This window comes from Podarcis pityusensis (genome assembly GCF_964106645.2).
Source record: "Podarcis pityusensis genome assembly, chromosome: 18".
Lineage (NCBI taxonomy): Eukaryota > Metazoa > Chordata > Lepidosauria > Squamata > Lacertidae > Podarcis > Podarcis pityusensis.
Genome location: NC_138043.1, coordinates 1803287 through 1826302, shown reverse-complemented (window position 1 = coordinate 1826302; position 23016 = coordinate 1803287). Strand labels below are relative to the sequence as shown.

The 23016-nt window shown below is 48.6% G+C and overlaps 1 protein-coding gene across 1 annotated transcript in view; it reads right to left on the bottom strand.

The window, feature by feature from the left end:
- Window positions 1-980: 980 nt before the first annotated feature.
- The window catches only part of ONECUT3 (one cut homeobox 3), a 60610-nt gene continuing 38574 nt past the window's right edge, over window positions 981-23016 (bottom strand). Inside the window, exon 2 of the mRNA XM_080989040.1 lies at window positions 981-4088. Within this exon, the coding sequence (XP_080845166.1) occupies window positions 3796-4088 (293 nt within the window). The 3' untranslated portion in view covers window positions 981-3795. The remainder of the gene's footprint in view (window positions 4089-23016) is intronic.

Here is a 23016-nt window from a genome sequence, read left to right as displayed (position 1 = left end):
GCCCCATCACCCAAAAGCAAACGAGAGTAGCCGGGATCCATCCGATTAAGAGAACTGAGGTAAGTTACTGTGTGAGTTTATAGGACAAAGAAACGTGGTCTACCACCTTTGGTACAAGAAAAGGCACTCATCTGTCACTCTAAAGATCATGTTCTCTATCTCTCTCTCTCTCTCTTCTCTCTCTTTGTCTCTGTCTGTCTGTCTTTCTCTCTGGGGGGAGCAATGGAAAGAGCAAGATATGGGGGTCTTGGGAAGGAAGAAGGTTGGCTACAACATCTATGGGTCATGGTGGGTGACATAACCATCTAGGGATGGTTATGGCGGTAGCATGGGAACGAGGATAAGGAAGGTTGGGGGTGTTTGGGGGGGGTGTTTAGATTCCACCACAAACCAGGCAAGGGGAACAAATCTTTGGTATCAGGTGTGATTCTCAAATCACGAAAACTCAAGTGAGGTAGCCTATATTTTTTTGGGTCTCACTACAAACGTCTTTTTTTTTTCACGCTGTGGGGCCAGTCGCTCGTTGACAGCTTCCTTGTCCTTGGGGTGCTCTCTTTATTTATTTTTTAGCCAAGGTCAGGCCCCCCGTTTATTACCTTTCTTCTTTTATTTTCTGGCGTGGCTTCTCAGCCCTTTAAATACTCCACAAAATCAGGTACGGAAATCTACTGTCTTCGCCCTCCATCGTCCGTTAGCGTCGACACGTCATGACAAAGACAAGACAGGATGGGGGGGGGGAATTGGGGGCGCTTGGAGAGGCGGGTGGACACTGGGCGGAGAGAGAAATATATATATATTTGCTTCCCTTCCCTTTCGCACCCTCTCTTTTTCCTTTGGCAAAACACAGCTCAGCATTTGCTACTTTCCCCTCCTTCTGTCGTCTGTTTGGGTTGGTTCAATCATCTCTCCCCTTTTGACACCCTGATGGTCACACCCGCTCAATAGATCGGGGCATAATCTTGGGGGTGGGTGGGTGGGTTTCTGGTTAAAGTTTCTTCTCTCTTTTCTTTTCAAAGTTCATCCTCCTTTCGAATCAAATAATATTATCCGATGGCGTGGCTTTCCTTCTTCTCTTCCTCGTCGTTCCAGAAGTCGCCTAACCGTGGATTCAACACTTTGCCTTCAACGTAAAGTGAACAGGGGAAAAAAGACCTCCACACAGACCGTGCTATTTGTACCCGCATCAATTTGGTATTGTCCCATTAAAAATCAAAAACAAGAAGACACACAGACACACGGACGCACAGACACACAAAGAAACCCCACGTTTACTGGGGAGGTGGCGAGGGTGGGATTCTCTTGCCCCCCTGGGCTTTCTCGACGTCGTCTCCTCTTCGGCCCTTTGGGTTCAAACGTTTGGGAGGCTTGGCTCGCGAAAGCGTCCCTCATCCTCTTTTGACCCCACCATTGTCTCGTTTTATTTCGCCTTTGCAAGTCACTCGTGATTCGTGGTGCCGGCCCCTGTTGAGGACAACGCTCCTTCCAGAAATGAAGAAGAGAATCGTGGTGTATCTATCTTGTAATTATTATTTTTTTAAGGCAGGCTGTTAATTGGCACACATTCACCCATGCACACACTCAAATAGTTATCTTTCATACGTTGCCAGAGATCCATATTTTTTTTTTTGAGCTTGTTGTAGAGTTTTTCTTTTTCCAGGAGCAGAGGGGTGGAATGGGGACAGGGGGTGGTTGAGAAGGAAGTTTGCATTTCTCGCCACCCACAACGTCAATCCGTACTTAAATATATCTCTATCTCTGTTCTGCAAGCAGATTCACAACTGGGGCCTCCGTCCACCAATCCAGTTCTTATCATATTGGTCAATTCTCATTCCCCACCTCTCTCTGTTGACAGCAGGATAAAGGAGGCGGGGGCCGTGTGGGTACTCTGCGAGGAGATGGACAGAATCGGTCCAATCTGGGGCTGTCTTCTGGAATGAAACCAAGGTCAAGACAGAAGGCGAGACGGCGGTCCAGCGTCCGGAAAAAAGAATGGAAATCCTGTCCTCTCCTTTCCTTTGGTTTCGTTAAAGCTTTTCGTTTCTCTCTCTCTCTTTTTAAATACCCGAATTATGTACCTAAAATGTGCTTCGTGACCCGCTTATATTTTCTCTCTCTCGAGGTGACACAGTGCAACTTAGCTTTAGACCCCCCTGCATGACTGATTCCAGGGGGGAGGAAGGGGGTATTTTTTCGTGTGAGTTGCTACTCTCCCTCTTCCTTTCCATACTTTGGCTTGGAATTCCTTTGAGAGGAACCATTGATAGAACAAGAACAAGAAGTCTTCTCTTCGGCTGATTCTCCTACACTTTTTGGTTGCTTTTTTTTTCTTTTTGGTAGACGTGAATCATGTTGTTGTGCAGTTGTCCATTAGTTTTAGGGTGTATATTCATGGAGGGGTTGGTTTGGAGAGTAACGCCTTCTGTTCATGAGCTGCGTAGACGATGGGATGCAAGGAAGGGTGTTGAGCAGGTGAGTGGGGAACAAATGTGCGTGAGGACAGCATGGTAATGTTTTGGTGATGCTTGCAAAGATGGTTCTCCATGTTTTCCCCTTGTTGGTCCTACGAATGCCATACTCATTACTGGTTTTATTATTATTTTAAAAAACTTCTCAGCCCCCTTACGCATTTTTGGTTTGCAAACTGAGAAACACCCCATAAACACCATTCATGCAGGCCGCCATTGATTCCACTCGCCATTGCCTAGGATGCAACAGCTTGTCCCCAAACGAATTGCAAACCATTCCCACGCGACACGGTCATTTGCCTTTTCCCTGCCCCGCATCCAAAAGGGCTGTTATCAGCTTCGCAACAATGACCCTCATTTGAAATGGAGCTGTGGGGGCAGGGGCAGGGGTCTGGAAACTTGGGGGCTCAGCTGTGTCCTAGAATGCAAGACCATTGCTGGTGCCAAGGTAGCCATGGTAGGAAAATAGAAAGCTACCTAATACTGAGACAGACCATAGGTCCATTTCACTCAGCACTGTATACACTGACTGGCAGCAGCTCTCCAGGGATTTCAGGCTGGGAATTTTCCCCAGCCATACCTGCAGATGCCTGGTATTTATTTATTTTTTGCATGCAAAGCGGATGCTTTACTACTGAAAGGTGAATGGTCTAGGGGTTGAAACCCAGGGACAGGGAAAGGGCAGAAGGAAGGTGTACCAGTTTGACATGGTTACATGGTTACTTGTCCTCCCAACAATTGCCCAGTGCTGGCCTGTGTTTAAGGCATCCAGCGCACACTCAGTTGGCCAAGGCACCCACCAACCTTCAGCGATATGGCTTTCGCCTCCCCCATAATGGGGACTTCAAAACAGACTTCCTTGAAAACGTCTGCAATTAAACCAGCCCCTTAATCCCCTTGCCCAGCCATCAGAATGGCACAACACCCTCTGGGCTGGGTGCTTGCTTGTTTGTTTATGGGGCAAGTGGCGTCTCTCACCTAAGCCAAAGATTTTGGGGCTAATTGTGAGATGGCGCCAAGCAAGTGACCCTCTGTAATCAGGCACCAGCTTTCAGAAGGCGGCCAGAGGCAAGGGCTCTTGCGCATCTCAGACGCATGGCAGTTGTGCCTCTAAGACGCATGGATGCTCCCAGAGCTCTAGCAGCATCCCAGTTGCACCTGGTGTGGATGGCTGTGCTTGAGGGATGAGTGGCTGGTTGCTCAAGGTGTGCGCATGGCGGTGAGGAGAAGGAAAGCCAGCATGGAGAAGGCGATGAGTTTTTTGGCTGCTGTGTGGTGTTGGACAAGAGTGGGGAGATGTAGGGAGAGGGTGAGAAGAAGGAGGAGGAGATCATGCTTTGGAAAAAGTGCTTGTAGATGAAGAGGGAACGCCAGGGTTGGCGCCCGGGTCTTCCTGCCAACGGTTCATGCACCTCCGGCGAGCGTTCATGAAGAAGTTGCTAACGGTGTTGAGTTCCAGGCCCAGCTGCTGTGAGATGGTCATCTGCATTTCCTTGGAAGGCCGCTTGTTCTCCTTGAAGATAGCAATCAGGGTGCGGCGCTGGAGGTCCGTGAAGACAAGGCGCTGCTTCTTCGGCTGTAGGTTCCTGTCCTTCTGCTGCTCCTGTTCTTTACGTTTGCATGCTATATGTCGTCGGAGGAGGAGGAAGGGGCCGGGAAGCAGGGAGGGGGAGGAGGAGGAGGAGGAGACAAAAGAACACAGCCATCAAACAAGATGCAGAAAAAGGCTTCTTCCAACTTTTCGGGGGGCCCTCCCCCATACAGAGGACAACAAATCTGCTCTGACCCTTCCCCTGGCAAGAGACCCCATCCCATAAATTGGTACTTCTGTGGCCCTTCATTAAGGCTACAGCGGAACCTCGGTTTTCAAACATCTCAGAAGTCAAGCACATTGGATTTGGACGCCGAAAACCCGGAAGCGACTGCGGTTTTCAAAAGCTTTTCTGAAGCCGAACCTGACACGCGGCTCCCGTTTTGAGTTTTCCGTCAGCAAACGCTTCCGGAATCGACTGCTTCGGTTTTTTAACGTTTCGGAAGTCGGACGGTCGTTTGGTATGGGTTACGTCCGAAAACCGAGGTTCCAGTGTATCTGTGTTCTGTATTCCTTTTTTTTTTTTAGAAGAAAGATTCGCCCAGTTTCCCCCATTTCTGCACCCTTGCCTACAGATGGTGCAAATCTTACATTTGGACAAAACCTCCTGCTTCTTTTGCAAACGGAGGATTAGGCGCCAACCTCTGAACGGTTATCAAACCCCTTGCTCAGCAGCCCGTACCGTTTAACAATCCATCCCTCTTCTCAGAGATCTCTGGGAATTGTAGTTCGGTAAGGGGGATAGGAGGCGGTTCTCGATAAACTCTCAGCACCCTTAAACAAACTACCGCTCCTATGATTCGTTGGAGGAGGAGGAGGCCATGGCTGCTAAAGTGATATTATATAGTGCTTCAAGGGTTATCGATTCCAACCCCGCTGCAATGCAGGAACCACATCTAAAGATTCCCTGACAGATGACCAACCAACCTCTGTCTTAAGACCTCCAAGGATGGAGAGTCTATCTTCCTAGAGAGTCCATTCCTAATGTTTAGCTGGAATATCGTTGCTTATCATTTTAACCCACTGGTTGGGGTCCTACCCCCTGGGGCAGCAGAAAACGAGCTTGCTCCGTCTTCCAAGTCTCCCCCTTCAGATACAGTGGTACCTCGGGTTACAGACGCTTCAGGTTACAGACTCCGCTAACCCAGAAATAGTGCTTTAGGTTAAGAACTTTGCTTCAGGATGAGAACAGAAATCGTGCTCCGGCAGCAGGAGGCCCCATTAGCTAAAGTGGTGCTTCAGGTTAAGAACAGTTTCAGGTTAAGAACGGACCTCCGGAACGAATTAAGTACTTAACCCGAGGTACCACTGTATTGGAAGACGGCTATCAAATCAGTCTTCTCTTTGCCAGGCTAAACGTTCCCACCTCCCTCAACCGTTCCTTATGACTTGGTTTCCAGACCTTTCTGGTGTGTAGTGCTGATGCGTCCTCTGTCTCCAAACATCATTAATTATTAGTATTAGTATGGATTTTAATTATTAGTATTTCTCTCTCTCTCTCTCTCTCTCTCTCTCTCTCTCTCTCTCTCTCTCTTCCTTTTTCCTTTTTTTTTTAATGTTGGGCGACTCTCTCTCTCTCTCTCTCTCTCTCTCTCTCTCTCTCTCTCGTCTCTCTTCCTTTTTTTTATTTTTTAAAGATTGGGCGAAGCTTTGGGTGTTTCTCCATCCAAAAACCCCCAGCAGAGGAATTAAAAAACCTACCCTATGACCATCAGATGCTTGCAAGGAAAACAAATAAAAGATATAAACCTTTTTGGCACATCAACAGGTAATATTTACTTATTATTTAAAAGTCATCTTTTAAAAAGGCATTTTTTTATATTAAAAAAAACCACACAAAAAATCAGAAAGCTTAAAAAGGAAAGGGGGAGGAAGAAAACACACAAGATTCTCAAAATTAGAAGTTGGGTCAAAGCATTTGCGACAGGCAAACCACCCACCACCAATTCCTTCATCCCTTCTCCCCAGCCCACAACCTCCCCCCCCCCCCAGCAGCTTTCCCATCAACTCCCAACAGACAAAATCAATTTGGTCATTGGTGTCAACAGTGTTCCCCAACAGCGGGCTGGGTGCCCCCAGGATATTCCAAGGGGGCCACAGGTGAAAATGTGTAATGGGGGGGACCACAGCATGCTAGGGGGCCGCAGAAGGAAGTGAGAAATGCAGGGGGGAAGCATTTTTTTAAAAAAATCCTCATTGGCTGGTTATCCCCTTGGCCAGTCATAAGAGGGTAAGGGGATACTTCCTTGCAGCTCCTTGGAGCAGTCCTGGTTTGTCACTGGCAAGAGAGGGCGATCGCTGAGGCTCCCATTTTGACCAGTAGACCCCGCGATCCAGAACCACCAGTTCAGGTAAGTGTGGTTGGTTGGCAATAGGTAGGGCTGGGCGAGCCAGAACTACTTGTTGCTGCTGTCAGTACTGGGCCCGGGGGCAGCCTGGGCCTGACTCTGCAATCCACCCCAGCGCCTACTGGATCACGGCCTTCGGATGGTGCCAAGGGGCACAGGGCCCGCCGGCAGCGTCAGCCCAGCTCTACGAGGCACAGGGTGAAACCCACCCCAGTGCCCCTCCCAGTGGGGTCACCTGCTGTCAGAGACTGGGCAGGCTGCCCACCGAACCAGCAGAAACAAATACAGTGGTCCCTCAGGTTACATACGCTTCTGGTTACATACGCTTCAGGTTAAAGACTTCGCTAACCCAGAAATAGTGCTTCAGGTTAAGAACTTTGCTTCAGGATAAGAACAGAAATCGGGCTCCGGAGGCATGGCAGCAGCGGGAGGCCCCATTAGCTAAAGTGGTGCTTCAGGTTAAGAACAGTTTCAGGTTAAGTACAGACCTCCAGAACGAATTAAGTACTTAACCTGAGGTACCACTGCACTCCTTGTTGCCTTGGAGCTGTCCATGATACCGCCTCAGGAGCAAGCGGCTCACTTGGAGCTCTCCGTGGTGCTGAAACGCCCAACTTGTCTTGCTGCATGAGCTTCTCCATGGGACCAGAACAGGAGATGCCAACCCTCCAAGCTGTACGCTTCCTGAGATGTTTCTTACTGATCATGCCGAAGATCAGACTTAGAACATTCTGCATGCAAAGCCTATGTTCTGCCACTGAGCTATGGGTGCTCCTGGTGAACAAGGAGTATGTGGCTATGGGGGCGTGGATCCGGTGGCCTGTCGTGAGGAGGCCCTGCACTTTAAATTTTTACCACTACCTGTGCTCAAGAGCCCTTTTCATGCTTTAGCCATGCCTAGGTGCCAGAATCAGGTCCCAGCCCAAGCAAACCATTTCAGCCTTTTCATTTTAGTATTTATTGAATTAATATATCATCCTCCATCGAAAGATCTCAGGGCATTTCACGGAATAAAATACATGCTAAAGCACAAGTAAATAAAGTAATATAACAAACCCACCCCCTTCACACAGACATATTTCAAAGGCTGTAGGAATTTTGATTAGCCTGGATGAAGAGTAACATTTTCGCCCGGCACCTAAAATATACCGTATTTTTTGCTCTATAAGACTCACTTTCTCCTTCCTAAAAAGTAAGGGGAAATGTGTGTGCGTCTTATGGAGCGAATGCAGGCTGCGCAGCTATCCCAGAAGCCAGAACAGCAAGAGGGATTGCTGCTTTCGCTGTGCAGCGATCCCTCTTGCTGTTCTGGCTTCTGAGATTCAGAATATTTCTTTTCTTGTTTTCCTCCTCCAAAAACTAGGTGCGTCTTGTGGTCTGGTGCGTCTTATAGAGCGGAAAATACGGTATGTAATGAAGGCACCAGGCGAACCTTCTGAATATGTGCAGAGTGCGTCCCCTTTTACAGCTGACAAAACCACCACCCTTCTTCATGGGGTTACTCTCCGGACAGAGTGAATCCCAACATCTCTCATCTTAAGCACAGATACCAGTAAATCTCAAATAAATTATTCCCTTCCTTTTGGAGGGGGGTTGGGGTGTGATCTCTCTCTCTCCCCCTCCAAGAAGCGGCTTAACATGTCCCTTTGCAATTCAATATAATTACAGCTCAGCAGAGCAGGAATCAATAGCTGCTGTAGTCGGATCTATACACAAGAGCACCACCAAAGCCTCTGTTCATATTTCTCATTCTTTGTGTATGACTGTCTAGGCAGCCTTTGGTCTAGCCGTTCACGGGCTCCAGGGGGCATTTGTGTTGAAGGCCACTATGTTCCTTTGCTCCACAGACTCGCCGGGGTCTTCCCTCTTCGGCAAAAGGTAGGATTAAATAACACGGTGAAGCTTCGCTTACAGCTCCAGCTGCATGCGATTCTACTTAGAGTAGACTGATTGAAAACAATGGTGAACCTGGGCCCAGTCATTTCAGTGGGTCTGCTGCTGCAAATAGGACTTAGTTGGCTACAGCCTAATATCTATCTATCATCTATCTATCTATCTAAAGCCTAATCTCTCTCTCTCATCTATCTATCATCTCTATCTGTCTGTCTGTCTGTCTGTCTATCATCTATCTATCTATCTATCTATCTATCTATCTATCTATCTATCTATATCTATCTCTATCATCTATCTCTATCATTCATCTATATCTATCATCTATCTATCTATCTATCATCTATCTATCATCTATCTATCTATCTATCTATCATCTATCTATCTATCATCTATCTATCTATCATCTATATCTATCTATCTATCATCTATCATTCATCTATATCTATCTATCATCTATCTATCTATCTATCATCTATCTATCTGTCTATCATCTATCTATCTATCTATCTATCTATCTATCTATCATCTATCTATCATCTCTATCTATCTATCTATCTATCATCTATCTATCTATCATCTATCTATATCATCTATCTATCTATCTATCTATCTATCTATCATCTATCTATCTATCTATCATCTATCTATCTATCATCTATCTATCTATATCTATCTATCATCTATCTATCTATCTATCTATCTATCTATCTATCTATCTATCTATCTATATCTATCTATCTATCTATCATCTACCTATCTATCTCTATCCTCTCTTTCTCTCTGCTCCTGCCCACCTAGCAGTTCGAAAGCATGTCAAAGTGCAAGTAGATAAATAGGTACCGCTCCGGCGGGAAGGTAAATGGCATTTCCATGCGCTGCTCTGGTTCGCCAGAAGCGGCTTAGTCCTGCTGGCCACATGACCCGGAAGCTGTACGCTGGCTCCCTTGGCCAGTAAAGCGAGATGAGCGCCGCAACCCCAGAGTCGGCCGCGACTGGACCTAATGGTCAGGGGTCCCTTTACCCTTTTTACCAGGAACATACAATTCAATCTGAGACAGATTGAATTGTATCATAGTGAGAGGCTCACACGAGCCTGCAACCAGCTCTCTGCTGTGCATGTAAAAAGGGGTGTGTGACTCTGCTACATAAAAGAACTTGCTAGCGCAAGTTAGGAAGGATATTAATAAACAATATATCCACGCCGGCCACCCTGAACATTCCCACAACTTGCAGTGACTCTCCAGCCGGGGACTGACTCTGACACCGTCTGCGTGCAACATGCAGGCTCCACCGCGAAGCCAACCTCCCTCTACTCTCCAGAAACCTGCCTTGCACAAAACAACGGTCTGCTGTCCTCCATCTCCCTCAGTTCTTTCTTCTGCAAGTCTCCGGGCGAAGAAGAGAAAGAAGAAAAGTAAAGGGGGAGCGGAGAGGAGAAGAATTGTTTCTAAAAAGAAGAGGGTATGTAATGGGGGAATGGAGGGGGCCTGCCATTGATAGGCGGCGATTGTCTCTCCCTGTGGGAGCTCCTCTCAGCATTTCGGTGACTAAATATACCTGATGCCTCCCTGCAGGGCGAAGGTGCTGAGAGACCCAGCACCAGTTTCCCCATTGTACCCCTAAATGCATCTGTTTATCCTCAGCCCCTTTTGCAACGCAGCCTGCAGTTTTCTTCCATGCACACATGCATGCAATTGCATGGCTATTACTCAAGCGCCGGCAATTTAGGCAAACGACAAAAGGCTGGCGATACGAGGTGGGCTGGCTTTGGTTGTTTGTTAACAAGAGGGGGTGTTTTTTGACAGCAACAACACAGTGGTTTTTGCGCAAGGGCGAAGACTCCTGCAAGCGATGGGTGTGCGTGGCGGATCAGTGACTGCGAGACCGAGGCCCGGTCATAGAATAGTAGAGCTGTAGACTTGGAAGAGACAGACACACACACACCTCCAGGGTCATTTAGACCCTGCAATGGAGGAATCACAGCTAGAAAATGCTCTGACATAAAAAGGACTCCTGGACGGTTAAGTCCAGTCAAAGGCGACTCTGGGGTTGCGGCGCTCATCTCGCTTTCAGGCCGAGGGAGCTGGCGTACAGCTTCCGGGTCATGTGGCCAGCAGGACTAAACCGCTTCTGGCGCATGGCGGAAACCAGAGCGCACGGAAACGCCGTTTACCTTCCCGCCGCAGTGGTACCTATTTATCTACTTGCGCTGGCCTGCTTTCGAACTTCTAGGTTGGCTGGAGCTGGGGCAGAGCAACGGGAGCTCAGCCCATCGCGGGGATTCGAACCGCCGACCTGCCGATCAGCAAGCTCAAGAAGGGATTCCTGTAAGCCCATCTCAGTTGAAAGCATTCTGAGCCGCCACAATCCTGTTGCGATGTATTCTGCTGGCCACCAGGTGGGACTATGGCTTCATCTGCAAACTAGGCTCTTTTGCTTACAGCCATTCACAAACTGACCTCTCAAAATCCACCAGCCAGAAAAAAATGGGAAAACAGAGGAGGTGGGAGTAACAATTTCACCCGATTTCTCCAGGATTGAGGAGAAATTCTTAGACAGTTTCTCAGGGCCAGGACTCACCATTGGGAGTGCGGGAGATGCACAGATTATTTTTTCCTCCCACCCCTAAGAATTCTTATTTTTTGCTACACGAGTGCATCACAGGAGAAATGTTGGAGGGGATGGAATAGGAAGTCCCTATTTTCACAGGAGAAACGTTGGAGGGGATGGAAAAGGACGTCCCTATTTTCAGGGGAGAAACGTTGGAGGGGATGGAATAGGACGTCCCTATTTTCAAGGGAGAAACGTTGGAGGGGATGGAATAGGACGTCCCTATTTTCAAGGGAGAAACGTTGGAGGGGATGGAATAGGACGTCCCTATTTTCACAGGAGAAACGTTGGAGGGGATGGAATAGGATGTCCCTATTTTCACAGGAGAAACGTTGGAGGGGAAGGAATAGGACGTCCCTATTTTCACAGGAGAAACGTTGGAGGGGATGGAGTTATGCAACCCTTGAGCCAAAGAGATAGGTAACTGTTTAGAAGACATCTGAAGCAGCCCTGTAGAGGGAAGCATTAAAATATTTGATGTTTTATTACATCTTTATGTATGTTGGAAGCCACACAGAGTGGCTGTGGCAACCCAGTCAGATGGACGGGGTATAAATAATAATAAAAATTATTATTATTATTGAATAGGACGTCCCTATTTTCATCAGAGAAATGTTGGCGGTTATGCTACTGCAGGATAGATAGGTGATAGAATATCTGGGTTCTGTTCCAGCAACTCTACTTCCTTTTACCATCCTCTGTCAGAGACAGGGTACTGGGTTAGAGAGACCTGCAAGCCATGCTTTCAGGATTGGTTCCCTTAGAGAAGTGGGAGCTCTTTGTGATTGGTATGCAGCCGGCATGCCCTCAGCTCCCGCGCTCTCCCAAGCAGACTGTCTGCAGCGACGCAAATTAAATCTTCCTCTGAACTCTGCAAATTAGGATGTAAGACAATACAAAAGGTTCCTGAGCTTTGCTGCGGAATCTATTTTCGCCTCTCTCTTTTTTGGGGGTGGGGTGGGATAACTTAGTCATCTAAGGAAATGAAAGGGAAGGAAGGAAGGAAGGAAGGAAGGAAGGAAGGAAGGAAGGAAGGAAGGAAGGAAGGAAGGACTTCTGTAGACAAGTTTGGCATAATATTCACATGGCTGCGTATCATTCCGCACAATGCATTTTGTACGATACCCAGTAGCTTAGGGCCCCACTCTCTTGGGGGGCCCCAAAAAAATTAAAGAAAAAAAACCTGCATGTACATTTCCAAAACATAAGATAACAAACAAATAAAATAAAACCTACATATAGCAATAGTGTTTTGTAGGATCCTATTTGTTGTATGCAAATGGCTTTAGATACCTGTTAGGTCCATAAACTCCCGAGCACAATTCAAAGTGTTGGTGCCGACCTTGAAAGCCCTAAATGGCCCAGTAGACCTGAAGGAGCGTCTCCACCCCCCCCCCCATCATTCAGCCCGGACACTGAGATCCAGCACTGAGGGCCTTCTGGCGGTTCCCTCACTGCAAGAAGTGAGCTTACAGGGAACCAGGCAGAGGGCCTTCTTGGTGGTGGTGCCCTCCCTGTGGAACGCCCTCCCGTCAGATGTCAAGGAAAGAAACAACTACCTGACTTTTAGAGGACATCTGAAGGCAGCCCTGTTTAGGGAAGTTTTTAATGTTTGATGTTTTATCATGTTTTTAATATTCTGTTGGGAGCCGCCCAGAGTGGCTGGGGAAGCCCAGCCAGATGGGTGGGGTATAATTAATAATAATAATAATTCTATTTGCCCTGTGTCAGTTTCAGTTTATTGGTTAATTTCCTCAGCAAGGCTGTTTCCCATACTATTCGGTACCATTGTTGTTGTTTACTCGTTTAGTCGTGTCCGCCTCTTTGTGACCCCCTGGACCAGAGCACGCCAGGCCCTCCTGTCTTCCACTGCCTCCCGCAGTTTGGTCAAACTCACGTTGGCCACTTCAAGAACACTGTCCCACCATCTCGTCCTCCGTCGTCCCCTTCTCCTTGTGCCCTCCATCTTTCCCAACACCAGGGTCTTATTCGGTACCGTTGTTCCATGCTTACTCCTGACAGCTCTCTGCAGTGTCTCGTTCTTTTCTTCACTCCAGTCGTTCTCCTTTCCCTCCCTTGTCTCCTTTCACTCTCAATCTCTTCTTCTGACCCAGCCCCAGCTAATGCGACGGGAGCCAATTGCTCCTAATTAACTGCCACAGTAAGACAACCTGGCAGGGAGAGTCTGCGACGGTGCCAGAGGGTACCTGGAGAAACCAAGTGACAGCTCAATTTGTACCTGGTAGGAGGAGGAGGAGGAGGAGGAGAGACGCAAGGAGAAGGATAGATGGAGACACAGAAGAGGCTCTCTAAATGGAAAGAAGTTGGAAAGAACCACTAGGAATAACAGTCCCCAATTTTCAGGGATAGATCACACACCCGCCTACTATTAAAAAAAACCATAGTACAGGTAATCAAGTAGGTTTTACTCACAGAATCATAGAATTGCACAGCTATAATAATTTATTATTTATACCCCGCCCATCTGACTGGGTTTCCCCAGCCACTCTGGGCGGCTTCCAACAAAATATTAAAATACAGTAATGCATCAAACATTAAAAGCTTCCCTAAACAGGGCTGCCTTCAGATGTCTTCTAAACGTCAGATAGTTGTTTATTTCCTTGACATCTGGTGGGAGGGCGTTCCACAGGGTGGGCGCCACCACCGAGAAGGCCCTCTGTCTGGTTCCCTGTAACCTCGCTTCTCGCAGGGAGGGAACTGCCAGAAGGCCCTCAGGAGAGGGACCCCGGTGTCCGGGGTGGAGACGCTCCTTCAGGCCTACTAGGCAGTTGAGGGCTTTCAAGGTCAGCACCAACACTTTGAATTGTGCTTGGAAATGTCCTGAGAGCCAATGTAGGTCTTTCAGGACCGGTGTCATGTGGTCTCGGCGGCCGCTCCCAGTCCCCAGTCTGGCTGCCGCATTCTGGATTAGTTGCAGTTTCCGGGTCACCTTCCAAGGTAGCCCCATGGAGAGCGCATGGCAGTAGTCCAAGCGGGAGATAATCAGGGCATGCACCACTCTGGCCAGACAGTTTGCGGACTGGGAGGGTCTCATCCTTTGTACCAGATGGAGCTGCCCTGGACACAGAATTAACCTGCACCTCCATGGACAGCTCTGAGTCCAAAATGACTCCCAGGCTGCGCACCTGCTCCTTCAGGGGCACAGTTACCCCATTCAGGACCAGGAAGTCCCCAACACCCGCCCTCCCCCTGTCCCCCCAAAACAGTACTTCTGTCTTGTCAGGATTCAACCTCAATCTGATTGCAACCAGCTGCAAAGGGCAGCCCTGCGAAAAGCACATTACAGTAGTCAACAGCATATCAGGATTTGATTGTCATGGGGTGCGGAGAGAAAGAGAGAGAGAGAGAAGGAAAGAATGCTCATTTCTTGTATCAAATGGACGGATTGTGCAGCGTTTGGGAGCTGGGAAACTTCCTGGCATCACCCTTTAAAAAATGACCCCCATCTGGAGCTGTTTCTGCTGGCAAAGAACCCATAAATCACAGGAAGGAGCTGATAGATTTCCAATCAAATTTCTCTTCCCACAAGCAGCCTCGCTGCAGCTGCAGGACTCCTCGTTTCTCCACCCCGCCCCCACCCACCAACTGCTGCCATCCCAACTTCTCTGGACACTGGGCGGAGAAAGGGGGGTGGGACGACGGAGAACCCAGAATCGGCCATTGATTCCCCTAAACCTGTCGATTTTATTGAAACCCCCAGAAGCAGCTTAAAGAACAATAGAGGTTGGGGCCAGAATGGCTGGGCTGTGCAAACTCCCCGTAAAATCTTGGTCAATCTATACCCCTGTCATTTGGGGTGTGTTTCTGTGTGTACTGAACATGCTGCTTGCAGTGCCTTTGTTACTGTTTATATGGTTGTGTTTTTTGCAGAAAAATAGGGGTGCCAGAACTCATCACGAACCCTTAAAGACCTACGTTGGCTCCCGGGACGTTTCCGAACACAATTCAAAGGGTTGGTGGTGACTTTGAAAGCCCTAAACGGCCCAGTATCCCTGAAGGAGCGTCTCCACTCCATCTCCCGAGGACCTTCTGGCGGTTCCCTCCCTGTGAGAAGCGAGGTTACAGGGAACCGAGCAGAGGGCCTTCTCGGTGGTGGTGCCCACTCATTCTACTCATTTAAAACACCAGGCAGGCCCCACAAATAACCCAGAGATGCCTTTGAAGTAAAAGCACACATTCTACTCATGTAAAAACACGCTGATTCCTGGACTGTCTGTGAGCCGGATTGAGAAGGCAATTGGGCCGGATCCAGCCCCCGGGCCTCAGTTTGCCTTCCCATGTTCTAGTAGCAGGTGGTTCCCCAGCCTTCTTGCCCGAACTGAAGTTCAATACAGATAAGACAGAGAGGTTCTAATAGAGGGGTCAGCAAACTTTTTCAGCAGGGGGCCGGTCCCCTGTCCCTCAGACCTTGTGGGGGCCGGACTATATTTTGAAGGAAGGGGGAAATGAATGAATTCCTATGCCCCAAAAATAACCCAGAGTTGCATTTTAAATAAAAAGACACATTCTACCCATGTAAAAAAACGCTGATTCGCAGACCGTCCGCGGGCCGGATTGAGAAGGCGATTGGGCTGCATCCTGCCCCCAGGCCTTAAGTTGCCTACCATAGAACCATAGAATCGTAGGGTTGGAAGGGACTCCCCCTTGCCCAACCCCCCATTGCAATGCAATAATAATAATAATAATAATAATAATTTATTATTTATACCCCGCCCATCTGGCTGGTTTTCCCCAGCCACTCTGGGCGGCTTCCACAGAGACCAAAAATACACTAAAATGTCACACATTGAAAACTTCCCTGAACAGGGCTGCCTTAAGATGTCTTCTGGAATGTCAGGTAGTTGTTTATCGCTTTGACATCTGATGGGAGGGCGTTCTACAGGGAGGGCGCCACCACCGAGAAGGCCCTCTGCCTGGTTCCCTGTAGCTTTGCTTCTCGCAATGAGGGAACCACCAGAAGGCCCTCGGAGCTGGACCTCAGCGTCCGGGCAGAACGATGGGGGTGGAGACGCTCCTTCAGGTATACTGGGCCGAGGCAAGGCATCTCAGCTGAAGCATCCCTGACAGGTGTCCATCCAACCTCTGATTAGAAACCTCCAAGGAAGGAGAGAGGAGAGAGAATAATTGGGCACCGCTCTCACACACACCCATTGCCTGTTCTTCCTGTGGGCGACAGAGCCTTTTAGACAAACTCTTTGCCCCCCTTGGCACCAACTCCCCCATGCCAACCCATCCCTCCAGCCAGGCCCTGCCTTACCAAGGCCTTGACCCCAGCGCTCTCCCTTCTTTTTCTTCTTTTTCTTCTTTTCTCTTTTCAAAGAACTTTATTTCACATACTGCCATCACGCCCACAGCTATATGGAGCAAACCCCCAGCGGCACGAAGCCTTTAAGCAGAATGTACAACGCGGGTGGCGCTGTGGGTTAAACCACAGAGCCTAGGACTTGCCTATCAGAAGGTCGGCAGTTCGAATCCCCACGACGGGGTGAGCTCCCGTTCCTCAGTTCCTGCTCCTGCCAACCTAGCAATTCGAAAGCACACAAGCGCTAGTAGATAAATAGGTACTGCTCCAGCGGGAAGGTAAACGGTGTTTCTGTACACTGCTCTGGTTCACCAGAAGTGGCTTAGTCTTGCTGGCTACATGACACCCGCTCCCTCGGCCAGTAAAGTGAGATGAGCGCCGCAACCCCAGAGTCGTCCGCGACTGGATCTAATGGTCAGGGGTCCCTTTACGTTTACCTTACAACGCATCCAAGGAGCCTCCAGCCTGCTTGTGACCCAGTATCAACACATGCGTACATAAAAGGTGCTTTGTTCCTGTAGCCCAACTCTCCTTGAGTCCCCCACTCCCAAAGTCACAGAGTAACAGAAGCAGGAAGGTCAAATTCAGACGATCACAGGCTCCCGGACGCTGTTCTGCCTCTTCACCACAAATAGCTTCTGACCAGAAAAGGTCACAAGGAAGGAGTGCTTCTGGAGGTGACCTCGGGGCAGCGGGGCAGGCAGGAAGCGTAGGCCATGTTCACCCTTCTAAAGGAGAGCCTTCTTCTTCAGTCTTTCCACTGCGAAACCCTCTTTGCATCATCCCTCTCCCTTTGCTTGAGGTCTCTCCCTCTCTCTCCCCCTCCCCGAGCCCATTAGCCATAATATCTGTTAAATATTTCGACAGCTTAACAGGGGAATTGATTGCTTGTTACTCCAAGTCGGGGTTTTTTGATGGGGCTGGAGAGATGTCAGCAGCGCCACTGGGCTGCTTGCCAGCGGCACCTGAGATGGGCAGATCAGAAGAATCTCTCTCTGGGATGCAGTTCCAAGTGTCGAGCCCACGCAGGAGATTCGAAACAGATTTCCCACGGATTTCTCTCTCCTCTCCCGCCTCCCGCCAACCTTCATGGGTTATTTACATCACAGTAAAGGTGATGCGGGTGGCGCTGTGGGTTAAGCCACAGAGCCTAGGACTTGCTGATCAGAAGGTCAGCGGTTCGAATCCCCGCAATGACGGGGTGAGCTCCCGTTGCTTGGTCCCTGCTCCTGCCAACCTAGCAGTTCGAAAGCACGTCAAAGCGCAAGTAGATGAATAGGTCCCGCTCCAGCGGGAAGGTAAACAGCATTTCCGTGCGCTGCTCTGGTTCGCCAGAAGCGGCTTAGTCCTGCTGGCCACATGACCCGGAAGCTGGACGCCGGCTCCCTCGGCCAATAAAGCGAGATGAGCACCGCAATCCCAGAGTCGGCCGCGACTGGACCTCATGGTCAGGGGTCCCTTTACCTTTACCTTTAAGGGTGATGAATGGATGTTCACAGAGACATAGGAAGATCAGATGGTACCCGGTGCAGAAAATTTCTTGTCAACACACCACACATTTTTTATTACTATGATTGCCTGCAAAAATGGTTTTACATTACTTCGTATTTTCTTATAAAGGAATGTGGATTTTGGTCCTCTGGTAACAAGTATGGACAGATACAGTCATACCTCGGGTTACAGATGCTTCAGGTTGTGTTTTTTCAGGTTATGGACGCGCCAAAACCTGTAAGTACCGAAATGGGTGACTTCCGGGTTTCGGTGGCCGCACATGCGCAGAAGCGCCAAATCGCACTCTGCGCATGCGCAGAAGTACCAAAACGCAATCTGAGCATGCGCAGACATGCCGCTGCAGGTTGCGAACGTGCATCCCACATGGATCACGTTCGCAACCCGAGCGTCCACTGTACTTAAATCTACAGCGTGGGTTGTGTTTTGGCTTATGTTGTTTTATTTATATTTGTTGTTTATTTATTTAATAAAATTTATTTTTGAAAAAACCTGCAAAGTGGTTTGCCAAAACAAAAAAACCACCACAGCAGTAAAATCAAGAAAAATTAGTTGCGTTCAGGGGCAGGGTGAAGGCAAGGCAAGGCTTAATCTACTCAGCCTAGTCTCACTTTCTTCACACAGGCCGGCTTTCCAGGACCTGGGAAGCCCAGCGGAGTGTAGGGCAGTAGGGTGGTTCATAAAAAACTTCTTTGTCAAAGAGAACAACAACTACCAGACTTTTAGAAGACATCTGAAGACAGCCCTGTTCAGGGAAGCTTTTAATGTTTGATGCATTACTGCATTTTGATATTTTGTTAGAAGCTGCCCAGAGTGGCCGGGGAAGCCCAGTCAGATGGGCGAGGTATAAATAAATTATTATTATTATTATTATTATTATTATTATTATTATTACTATTATTATTGCTTGGTGGAGGGGGTTATCTCTGCCCCCTGTGGGAGTGAGTTCTGCAGATTAATGACGTACTACATGATGAAGAATAACCCACCCCCAGGAAAGATTATACTGTAATTACTTAGGCAAATCCAAGATGAGTTCAGCTGCCACAAACATTAGTTCAAAGGATTAGTTCTACGGTGAAACCAGGAAAGGAGAAGCCTTCGACTGTCATGGATGCTTAATCTGCGATTCCTGCATTTCAGCGGGTTGGACTAGAGGACCTTTGAGGGTCCCTCCAAAGTCTACAGTTCCATGATTCTGCTTCTTTACGATCAAGCAAACACCAACATGCAGAATCAAATCTACTCGGGTGCAAAGCGCGTCTCCTTGCCTCCAATTACGCTGACATATTTCCAAGCCCTGGCCTTGGAATGCACTTGGTGCGGGGAGCATGAGAATAATCGTAAAAATAAAAAAAACCCACCACATCGATTGACGCCTCTAATGAATGGCTTTGGCTTAGGGTGATTCTAGCAGGAGAGCCAGGCCACGCGCAGGTTTATGGGGAAGCCAGGAGGAAATGTTTCCCCATCAATCTCGCCATCGGAGATGGGAGCCAGAACCCAAGAATTTCGCCCGGCTGGCCAGGAGTTTGTTATACGCATCCGATATGCTTGTTAAGAGGCGTGAAAGGCAAGCGATGGGGATGGCTTTGCCAATCCTGTGTCAGGTTTATTGTTCCTGGACTGCTGGCTGACACCAACAGCTGCAATCGCCCTCTTTTCTAGCTCAGGGTGACAACCTCACATACCCGCTGATATTTTTCCGATGAAAATAGGGGCGTCCTATTACATAAAGCTATGGTTTTCCCTGTAGTGATGTATGGAAGTGAGAGCTGAACCATAAAGAAGGCTGATCGCCGAAGAATGGATGCTTTTGAAGTCTGGTGCTGGAGGAGACTCTTGAGAGTCCCATGGACTGCAAGAAGATCCAACCTCTCCATTCTGAAGGAAATCAGCCCTGAGTGCTCACTGGAAGGACAGATCCTGAAGCTGAGGCTCCAAGACTTTGGCCACCTCATGAGAAGAGAAGACTCCCTGGAAAAGAACCTGATGTTGGGGAAGATGGAGAGCACAAGGAGAAGGGGACGACGGAGGACGAGATGGTGGGACGGTGTTCTCGAAGCAGCCAACATGAGTTTGACCAAAGTGTGGGAGGCAGTGGAAGACAGGAGGGCCTGCCGTGCTCTGGACCAGGGGGTCACAAAGAGTCGGACACAACTAATCGACTAAACAACAACAATCTGGGCTGGCCACTGGATGCCACTGGCCTGATCTGGCAGAACCCTTATTGTGTCCTTCCGGCCTACAACTCCCATCATCCCTGAGCTCTGGCCTTGCTAGCTAGGGGTGATGGGAGTTGTAGTTCAACAACATCTCGGGACCCACAGGTTGAGAAAGGCTGGTCTAGGACGATGTTGTCCAGAAACAGGTTAAAAATTGTTCAAATTTGCCTGGTGCCTCTAGGAATTTTGGACTTCAGTTCTCACCCAGCAATGAGAACCCACGGCTCAACAGAGCTGCGTGACTCTGATTCCCATCAACCTCTTCACACCCAGTGGTCTTGGATGATGGGAGTTGTAGTCCAAAACCGGGTTGGGGAAGGCCCAGGCAGCTCATCCCCATCAGGTCTGGACCCAGAGATAGAGAGCTGGCCCCATCTGAAGGTCTCAAGCACATCGTCACGCGCCCAACCTCTAACATCATCCTAGGCGAGAAACGTCGCGTTTTGGGCTTTATGATAGATATAATTTAAAGATCCGAGAGGTGTTAAAACCCATCAGTCACTCCCGGGCCGAGCTTAAATCTTCTTCCAGATGATCTATATTGCTTGAGGTATTAACGAGTTTTCCAATTTTCATTCAATCAGCAGAACTTGCCTGTCTCCTGGCACATAGGCCCAGGTTGGGTCATTAATAACTGCAGTGGAAATCAGTAGCCACGGCAAAGCACACTGCTAGCACACTTGCATATATATATCCCGTCCTCTTTACGACGCAATTTCCCCATACAGGACCAGGTGCGCAGCCTGGGAGTCATTTTGGACTCACAGCTGTCCATGGAGACACAGGTCAATTCTGTGTTCCAGGGCAGCTGTCTGCCAGCTCCATCTGGTACGCAGGATGAGACCCTCCCTGCCCGCTACTCCCAACAGAATATTAAAAACATGATAGTACACCAAACATTAAAAACTTCCCTGTAAAGGGCTTCTTTCAGATGTCTTCTAAAAACCAGATAGTTGTTTATTTCCTTGACATCTGGTGGGAGGGCGCCACCACCGAGAAGGCCCTCTGCCAGGTTCCCTGTAACCTCACTAGGTCAGGCGGAGAGGCAGTGACTGGCCTAAAGTCACACCCATTGAGCTTCAGGGCCAAGTGGAGATTTGAACCCAGGTCTCTCAGTTCCCAGTATGTCGCTCTCTAACCCCTACACGATACTGGCTCTCTGACTTTCCCGTCAGCCACTTTGCGCGGCTTCCAGTACATATAAAACAGAATAAAACTTCAAACATTAAAAACTTCCCTAAACAGGGCTGCCTTCAGATGTCTTCTGAGAGTCAGATAGTTGCTTATTTCCTTGACATCTGATGGGAGGGCACCACCACTGAGAAGGCCCTCTGCCTGGTTCCCTGTAACCTCACATCTCACAGGGAGGGAACCGCGAGAAGACCCTCGGGAGATGGACCCAGGTGTCCGGGGTGGACGATGGGAGTGGAGACGCTCCTTCAGGTCTACTGGGCCGTTTAGGGCTTTCAAGGTCAGCACCAACCTTTGGAATTGTGCTCAGAAACGTCCTGGGAGCCAATGTAGGTCTTTTAGGAGGGGTCAGAGGGAGAAGACGGGGAGGATTAGCTGCCAGGAGCTGAAGAGGTAACATGGCTTAGAGCAGGCAGAGGCAACCTTGGCCCTCCAGATGTTTTGGGGACTACAATTCCCATCATCCCTGACCACTGGTCTTGTTGGCTAGGGAACATGGGAGTTGTAGTCCCAAAACATCTAGAGGGCCAAAGTTGCCTATGCCCGGCTTAGAGAGCAGGGCAAGTCTGTGGCTCTGTCACATTTTTCCAGGATGACAAGGAACCAGGAGTGAGCACATTTTGGGTTTGATCCGTCAACCAGCTCTAAATCCCATCCAACAGTTATTTCATCCAGACTACATTTTACCAGCTTTTCCACAAGGATGTCATGGCGGGGGGGGGGGGGACTTTGTCAAAAGCCTTGCTGAAATCAAGATAATAATAATATAATAATAATTTATTATTTATACCCCGCCCATCTGGCTGGGCTTCCCCAGCCACTCTGGGCGGCTCCCAACAAAGCATTAAAACACAGTAATGCATCAAACTTTAACAGCTTCGCTAAACAGGGCTCCCTTCAGATGTCTTCTAAAAGTCTGGTAGTTGTTGTTCTCTTTGACATCTGGTGGGAGGGCGTTCCACAGGGCGGGTGCCACTACCGAGAAGGCCCTCTGCCTGCTTCCCTGTAACCTCGCTTCTTCCAGCCAAGAGAGGACAAAGGAACTATCTCCTTATAGGATAGTTTCCAGGTGTATATTACTTTTGTAACTTAAGTCTGCCTTCTGGGATCCATTTGTGAACAGAATGCATGAGTAAACTCTTTTTATACTTTTATAGAAGACTGCGTCGTGTTTACAGAAGACTGCGTCGTGAGGGACCAAAGGAGAATTTTTTTATATGCTTGTTGTTTTTGTCCATGGATGCTTTTGAATTCTGGTGCTAGTAGTAGTACTAATAATAATAATGATAATAATAATTTAACTATTTATACCCCGCCCATCTGGCTGGGTTTCCCCAGCCACTCTGTGTGGCTCCCAACAGAATATTAAAAACACAATAAAACATAAAACATTAAAAACTTCCCTAAACAGGGCTGCCTTCAGATGTCTTCTAAAAGTCAGACAGTTGTTTGTTTCCTTGACATCTGGTGGGAGGGTGTTCCACAGGGCGGGTGCCACCACCGAGAAGTCCCTCTGCCTGGTTCCCTGTAGCTTGGCTTCTCTCAGTGAGGGAACTGCCAGAAGGCCCTCAGCGCTGGACTTCAGTGTCTGGGTAGAAGATACACTACATCTGCCACATTCCCCTTATCCACCAATCTTGAAACTCTATTGAGAAACCCATGCTGGGTCTGAGTAATCACAGTGTCCTTTTCGAAGCGCTCACAGACTGTTTAATTCAGGACCATGAGGACTGTTGTTGTTTAGTTGTTTAGTCGTGTCCGCCTCTTCATGACCCCCTGGACCAGAGCACGCCAGGCCCTCCTGTCTTCCACTGCCTCCCGCAGTTTGGTCAAACTCATGCTGGTAGCTTCGAGAACACTG